Source organism: Cryptomeria japonica, chromosome 8 (assembly GCF_030272615.1).
Source record: "Cryptomeria japonica chromosome 8, Sugi_1.0, whole genome shotgun sequence".
Taxonomy (NCBI): domain Eukaryota; kingdom Viridiplantae; phylum Streptophyta; class Pinopsida; order Cupressales; family Cupressaceae; genus Cryptomeria; species Cryptomeria japonica.
Genome location: NC_081412.1, coordinates 53,621,341 through 53,630,076, shown reverse-complemented (window position 1 = coordinate 53,630,076; position 8,736 = coordinate 53,621,341). Strand labels below are relative to the sequence as shown.

At 33.3% G+C, this 8,736-nt stretch overlaps 1 protein-coding gene across 1 annotated transcript; it reads left to right on the top strand.

Moving 5' to 3' along the window:
• The first annotated feature begins 387 nt into the window (after positions 1 to 387).
• Positions 388 to 8,301, top strand: LOC131038813 (patatin-like protein 2). The gene is made up of 9 exons (XM_057971370.2): positions 388 to 404; positions 5,919 to 6,036; positions 6,149 to 6,330; positions 6,428 to 6,614; positions 6,717 to 6,878; positions 6,974 to 7,051; positions 7,136 to 7,357; positions 7,726 to 7,901; positions 8,130 to 8,301. The coding sequence occupies exons 1-9, from the start codon at positions 388 to 390 to the stop codon at positions 8,197 to 8,199; spliced, it is 1,212 nt and encodes a 403-aa protein (XP_057827353.2). The 3' UTR covers positions 8,200 to 8,301.
• Positions 8,302 to 8,736: the final 435 nt, after the last annotated feature.

Here is an 8,736-nt window from a genome sequence, read left to right as displayed (position 1 = left end):
GACAACATCTTCAACTAATCCTTCCATATTATCTTTTCTCCAATATCATTCATTAAATATATAAAAAAAAAAAATATGAAAATTATTTATACAAAATGTTCACATATTTATTTTTAAGTAAGAGTGAGGGCTGAAAATTGGTGTACCTTAATGCTAGGGATTGAAATGGCTACATACATGTCATGTAGAACTAAAAAAATCACATTGAAATATACACAAGGATTTGGAAAACTTAAATATTTTGGATTCTATATTATGAATTAACCTAGACATAAACACTCTATGAACATGATTTAATTAAATCCTTGGTGTATGACACACATTTAAAGCACAACTATGTTGTCTATTTTTATGTACTCATTGGAAAGATAATATTGTATTTAGCCAATGGCGAATGAAACTACATATCTTTTTACATAGTAATTGAATAGATAGTCAAATGATCACTTAAGGAATAATAAAACTATATTTAGAGAATTAAAAATTAAATCAACAAAAAATCTCTCATTATCAAGGATTTTAAAATAGTCATCATACAAAATAAAATTGCATAGGGATAATAAAAATTTATCAAGAGCCTTAAGATTCAACTCAACAAAGTATCACCCATTGTCAAGGCTTTTAAAATAGCCACAAATAAAACTAAATGTACATAATCTTTAACAAGTAATCAAAAATTTTATTAATATTTAACTAATATAAATAAAATATATTGTTTATTATATATGTTGAACCCAGAATTGTGTATTCCACACAATAGTTATTCCACTTTTTTTTAATCAAAGTGAGACCTTGAAATTAGTATTTTTAACCTTTTTTTCTTCTTTTGTCTCCTCGGAAAACTAAATTGTTAAAATTGTGAAGATGATGTCCACATAAACAAGATATATTTATTTTGTACGCACGCATGTACTCACACACGCACATGTGCGCGCACACACACACAGATAATTCACTTAATTTTAAATAAGTCATTTTTATAGTTAACAATATTTTGAAAAAAAAAACATTTATATTATAACACATATTTTCTTAATGAAAATGATATTATTTTTTTGTGGTGACGGGATTTGGGAGGACACTTTCCACTAAGAAATTTGTAGATTCCATATTACACTCAACTTTGCTAGATAGATCTTTTTTCTCAATGCTTTAGGCAATCCAAGGTGTGGTGGTGGTGCAACATGCCTTCCTCTTTCTATAATCAATTCTTTAAAATTAATGCATCTTGGATGATTATTCAAAAAAGGCAGAGGGGCCTTCCTAAATTTATTTTAGAATTCCATCCCTAGTTAATGAGACGAGGATAGCTAGGAAGATGCTAGACATTATGTAGGTTTTGTTTGTTTATTATGTGTGCTTCGGTATAAGAGCCACTATTATCGAAATAAATTTCATTCTTATAAAATTCTATATCTTTACTGAAAATACTATTTCAATTTGAACTACCATTAAATATGGATATACAAATATAATCTAAACATATAAAAAGTATAAATTTTGAAGCAATTACAAATACGAAACTAAGAAAATACAAGGCGAACGAAATTAATAACAAATATATTCTAAACATATAGTTAATAATGTTGCACTAGATAAAAGAAATATACAATATAGTAATTTGTAGAAAGAAGCATATGGTGTTATAAGAAAAGACTAGTAGAAAATATAACCCATTTATAGATGTGTTAGCCACTAAATGTATCATTGGTGATTTGTTCTCTTTCATTTCATTGTTGATATAAAATCATGTTATATCGTATCAATGACTAATGTCATGAAGTTAGGATTTAAGAAAGACAAAACAATGAACATATGCATTTCAAAATTATGTTTGAAGCTTTTCAACAATTTTTAATGCATTTATTTGTTCTTGTTACTTTTTACCCTTTTTTAGAACAAGTCATGAATTGATTGGTAAGGCCTATGAATTGGTTTTTTATGTTTATATAAATTTACTATAGAAATGATCAATTGTTGAACAAATATTGATTAGAAGAAGTTATGTTTATGTGAGATTTGAAGCACAATAAAATTCTCTGTTTTTTTAAAAGAAGCGTTAAGCGCTATGAACTAGTGAGATTACAGATAGGTAACATCATCCCACTTTAAACAATAAAAAATACCACCCAATTGGGGTTTTAACCTTGATGTTAAGAACAAGCATACCATAAATTAACAATCACACCATGCCACTACCGACACAATAAATTTCTATTTAGGAAGTTGATATGAAATCTTTTTTTGTAAAAGGATTATAACTTAATATTACAATCTTATTTTGTGATTAACAACCACATATGTATTTATAACAATTAACATGTAATTATTTTACTTATTTTAATTTAAATTTGGAATATGCTAAATTGATTTTTTGGAGAAACAATGTATATAATTTTTTTGTATCGCAATATAATTGATGTCCCCTACTCCTACAACTCCCACTTTGATAGTTGTTGTTGCTCTTCTGAATCATTCGGGTGTGCTTTTGAGTATTGGACTTATCCCTTCTATGGTCCTTGACTCCCTCTCTTTAGATTGCCAAGTTCCCCTTATGGGTTCAATGGATTCACTTTGAAATTCATTTGTTGCTAATCAAGGTTCTGCTAGCATTGCTCCTCTTATTTCTTTAGAAAAGAATTCTTCTTGGATAGTACTATGATGAAACAAAAAGGGTCATTATTTACTTACCCAAAACTCTAATATTGTTCCATTGGGCCTACTTCTCAATCCTAATTGTAATTTCTAATATTTATTTTTTCATATGTTTAAGCTTTAATGTGTTGTACTTGAGTTATCAGACATAACTTTCATATCTCTCAATAATTATTCTATTGTAATTTATCTATTCTGTAATATGTTAGAGTCTTTTCCCACCTATATTAATAAAAAGAAAGAATTAATAAGTAGGAGGTATTTTCTAGAACAGGTCAAACTGCGATATTTCTATGAGTGTTCAACTGTGTAGTTTTTTGAGTCAAATTCATTGACCCATGTTTCATGAGTAGTGGTTCACAAGAATCCATCTCTCATGAGAATGAATGGTCCACTTAGCACTCATTTTATATAGGTGATGCTAACTGTTAGGAACCGGGAAGGACAACTAAGAGGGTGGGGGGGGGGGTTGGCTGAATTAGTTGTCAATAAATTATAACCCCAAAAAAATAATTCCAACTTAAAACCCAATGTCGGTAAAATAGATTAACAATTATAGCAATACCGGTACAGCTTAATGCATGAAACAAAAAGAAAAACATCCACAACACATGACACAAAGATTTTGATGTAGAAACCCTGTAAGGGGAAAAACCACAGTGGGAAACCTTACCCATAATTAGATGATATTCCTACAGATAGTAAGTGCATATAATAATGGGGTCTGCACATACAAAAACGCCAACCACCTAGAGGTCACTGCCCAATCACAAAATTAGGAGTCACACTAACTACACAGTTGGATGGTTAAATCCAATAATCAATGTATTGCTTCCATATAGCATCTTCAATGCTAGATTCAGTACTGGTTTAAGCTCAACGCATAATGACCAAAAACCTTCATAAGCATTCCTTCAACCTTCAGATGATATTTGCGTGATTCACACAAGGATATGCTTATTCTCACTCTTCACAATGATCTTTAATACACACACTTCTTCCAAATAATATCTTACAATTATTTATACAAAACCTAAGACCTCACCATTAGGTCAGCTCGTAAAAGATATTACATTTAAATCAATTACAAAATAAGTCTTCATGCAATACAATATGTCAGCCTCAATACATTTACACATTACCCAATCAATAAACCATTTCCAAAATTATGTCGTGCTGATCTAGAACATGATTCCCTATACCGGTTCATAACCTGGACCTATTTGTCGGTTAAGGCAAATATGTGAACACAATTAGTCCAATATGCAAAATGCCAAATACAAACATCCAGTCCATGTCTTCGACATAACCAAATGATCTCCAGATGATAACAAATCATCATCAACTTCTTGAGTTGTCGGTGAAACATATACTGGTAACTGTGCATAAGCCAATATCCATACTGAGACAACAATGTGTCAGTGCATCAACAAACCAATATAAAAAGAGTGTAAAATAAACAATGTAGACCTCCAGAAAGATAAGTGTTGACATCAATGACAAAACCAATGCAACACATGGTGAAGTCATCCATAATACCAACACTAATAGGGGTGAAGCATTAGGACTTCTCGGGGGGTCACCCATTGTAATCCTACTCCAACTCAAGCACGCTTAACCATAGAGTTCCCTCCATGGTTAAACCCACTTAGCTTGCAACCCCATTTGCAAAACCTTCAGCAATTGTTGTACCTTATGAACAATTCATTATAGAGCCTCTTTAGCTCATCAATTCATAAGTAGGAAGTATTTTCCACAGCAAGTTAAACTATGATAATTCTATCAGGGTTCAATTGTGTAGTTTTTTGAGTCAAACTCAGTGACATATGTTTCATGAGTAGTGGTTCACAAGAACCCATCTCTCATGAGAATGAACGGTCCACTTAGCACACATTGCATCTAGGTGATGTTCATAGCGGCAAAGCATTGGACTTTCTAGGAGGTCATCCATCCCAGTACTACTCCAATTCAAGCATGTTGAATCATGGAGTTCCCTCCATGGTTAAACCCACTTAGCTTGCAACCCCATTTGCAAAACCTTTAGTAAGTGTTGTTCTTTATGAATTATTCATTATAGAGCCCCTTTAGGTCATCAATTGATAAGTAGGAGGTATTTTCCACAGCAAGTGAAACTATGATATTGCTATTGGGATTCAACTATGTATTTTTTTGAGTCAAAGTCATTCACATATGTTTCATGAGTAGTGGTTCAGAAGAACCCATCTCTCATGAGAATGATGGTCCACTCAGCATGCATTGCATCTAAGCGATGCTGAAAGGGGTGAAGCATTGGGACTTCCCCAGAGCTTACCCATCCTAGTACTACTACGACTTGAGTGCTCTTAACCGCAAAGTTTCATCCATGGTTAAACCCACTTAGCTTGCAACCTCATTTGCAAAACCTTTAGCAAATGTTAGATTGCAACCTCGCGATTAAGTATGCTTGAATTGGAGTAGTAGAGGGATGGGTGACCTCATGGGAATTCCCAATGCTTCGCCTCTATGAGCATCACCTAAATGCAAAGAGTGCTAAGTGGACCATTCATTCTCATGAGAGATGGGTTCTTGTGAACCACTGCTCATGAAATATGGGTCAATGAGTTTGACTCAATAAACTACACAGTTGAAACCTGATAGCAATATCATAGCTTGACTTGCTCTGGAAAATGTCTTCTACTTATCAAATGATGAGCTAAAGGGGCTCTATAATGAATAGTTCATAAGGCACAACACTTGCTAAAGGTTTTGCAAATGTAGTTGCAGACTGATTGGGTTTAACCATGGAGGGAACTCCACGGTTAAGCACACTTCAGTTAGAGTAGTACTGAGATGGGTGACCTCCTGGGAAGTCCAAATACTTCACCCCTGTGAACATCACCTAGATGCAATGAGTGCTAAGTGATATAATATATTCTATGTATTGAATATCTGAAATCCAAACTATATCTATTATACTAAATATTAATACATCACAATTACAATTCAATAATTAACTAACATCTATCTTATTAAAATTTTTAAATAACTAATAGTTCTTATACCAATATTGACTATTCCAGCTTTTTAGTACCTACCATCTTACTAAAATATATTATCATTATTAAAGCCTGAAAATTAAGGCCAGCTCCCTCTTTTTCGTTTATATACCAGCTAGGTTGTACAGGATCCCTCACCACTATCGGGCCCTTTCATCACAGATCTCTTACTTCTTTCAATATTTGCCTGTAATCGTAGTCCTGGTTCCAACCAAGTGCAATGGCAACCATGAAAAACCTGTCACCCACTTGTGGAGATATGATCACCATTCTTACCATTGACGGAGGAGGAGTCCGGGGGATAATCCCTGCAACTATCCTTGAATGTCTAGAGGCAGAACTTCAGGTATTTATTTCTATCAGATCCAACCCATCATTGCATCTCCTAAATCATTTCTACTGTTCTTATTGTTTTTAAGGCTTTGTTTCAAGTAAAATTAACTTGAATTTGTTGGTAGAAACTGGATGGCCCAGAAGTCAGATTAGCAGATTATTTCGATGTCATTGCGGGGACAAGCACAGGAGGACTTGTTACCGGAATGCTAACTGCTCCAAACAAGCAAAATAGACCATTGTTTGCTGCTAAGGAAATTACCCAGTTCTATTTGGATCATAGCCCTAAAATTTTCCCAGCCAAAAGGTTAGTAACCTACAATTTCCCAGCATTCTCAGTTTGTAGAATAGAAGGACAATTAGAAAAGTATAGTCGACTAAAGTTTTGAATGAATCCTCAGCAGGGGCCTTTTCGGATCCTTGAAATCAATTTCTGCTGCTACGACAGGCCCCAAATATAGTGGGGATTATCTGCACAATGTTGTGAAAGAATTAGTGGGTGACATTCAATTGCACCAAGTACTAACTAATGTGGTGATCCCAACCTTCGATACCAAGTTACAGCAGCCCACAATTTTCTCTACTTTTGAGGTAATTTTCTTCTTCTTCTTCTTTTTCTTCTAAACCAGATTCTTTAAAATACTCTTCTTTTGCAAATAAATAGATCTTCATTTGTACATGTGTAATCTACAGGCCAGACATGATATCTCGAAAGATGCATATTTATCAGATGTATGCATTGGTACTTCGGCTGCCCCAACATATCTTCCTGCCTACTATTTTGAAACAAAAGATTCGGAAGGCAAAACCAGAGAATTCAACCTCATAGATGGAGGGGTGGCTGCTAACAATCCAGTAACACTTCTCCCATTGTCCTTTCAAACATACTTGTTAATTGTTACTCACCTACAAAGAATTCGATTGATTTCGACTGTACTTTCAATTTGCAGACTCTACTTGCCATCAACGAAGTGACAAAAGAATCCCTCAGACCAGACAACGATTGGGTGTCCCTAAGCAAAGCAAAGGTGAATAATTAAAGAAAGAAACATTATTTTAACTTTGGGAATTCAATAACTATTTAATAAGAATTCAATAATATCATTAATCAGGACAAGAGAAAGATGTTGGTTCTGTCTCTTGGAACTGGATACCAAACGGCATCGTACAAAGCCACAGATGTTGCAAAGTGGGGACTCTTGGGATGGCTCCGTCAGAAAAATGCGGTGCCAATAGTCGCAACTTTTATGCAATCAAGTTCCGATATGGTGGACATTTATGCTTCCTTAGTCTTCCAATCTTCCGAATCTAAAAAGAACTATCTCAGAATTCAGGTATACAGTCTATAAGAGTTCTTCCTTTACCCATAATCCTTTTTATTTGAAAAAAAAATGGATTGATGGGAGATGTGTTGAAATATTTAGTAATTCATTTTTATTTGTGGAAAGTTTTTCACTTTGCAAACTTTACATGATAAGTTTTTAAAAAAAATTTTGATGAAACAATTGTAATTCATTTATTATAAGTCCGTCTAAATTTGATCATTTGATTACAAGAGTTCTTATAATCTCTTAAATCAATAAAACAAATTATCTTTCTTTCAATTGTCTATTTAAAAAATTGTAGAAGGTTGATGAACCAGTAGGAATTCTTTACTCGTAAGTATTAAGGTGATATTTACCCATAATTCTTTTAAGTTTAGGAAAACGAATTGACGGGAGATGCAGCCTCTGTTGATATCTCTACTCCGGAAAATCTTAAGGAGCTTATAAAGATAGGCAAAAAGCTTCTTGACAAGCCTGTTTCCAGGGTCGATTTAGAGACGGGATTGTTTGATAATGTTAATGGTGAGGGTACCAACAGCGATGCATTGATCAGGTAAAAACTTGTAGAAAGAATCAAAATTCTTATTGATTCCATTATGAGATGGAAAAATAGGAAAGTTGCGAATCTCGCGGTCCTCTGGTGAAAATAGGAGCCGATTATCTGAATATTTAATGATGGTTTCTTGGCATATGTAGAAAGAATCATAATTCTTTGTCAATTCATTCCATTATGAATGGAAAGCAGAGAAGTAATAATGATGGTTTCTTGACTTGTGAGCAGGTTTGCAAAGGAACTACGAGACGAAAGAAAGTTGCGAATCTCGCGGTCCTCTGGTGATACAGCTCATTAATCAAATGTTTGGTTTGGAGTTTGTCGTATAGTTTGTCGAAATAATCCAATAAAGGACTGTAGCACTTTTTATTTTCTTGGTCCTGCTATTCCAGGGAATCTACATGGGAGTTGGTTTAACTCGGAACTGAAGTAAACCAGTCAATGACGTGAAATGAATGGAACGTATTTTCTTGCATTTGTATTTTGAGATATTAATAATTTAAATAAATTAAAGCAATTGTAGTTATTTGATTTTGAGGAAGTTTTGGTGTTTCAGTGAACATCATTTAGATGCAATTCATCTTAAGTGGATTGTAAGAAATGAGTTCATATAAACTACTACTCATCAAATATGGTGAATGAGTTTGAGTTTAAAAACTATAATGTTGTTGAATTCTGATAATAATATTATATATTCGTACTTTTATGGAATGAGAGACTAATCACCAAGCATGTTATATTAATTTGATGGGAATATTAATGTTTTTTAACAATATTTTTTTTTTAAAAGAAACTTTTTAGTCATGAATTATGGTCAATTTTATGATTTTTTATT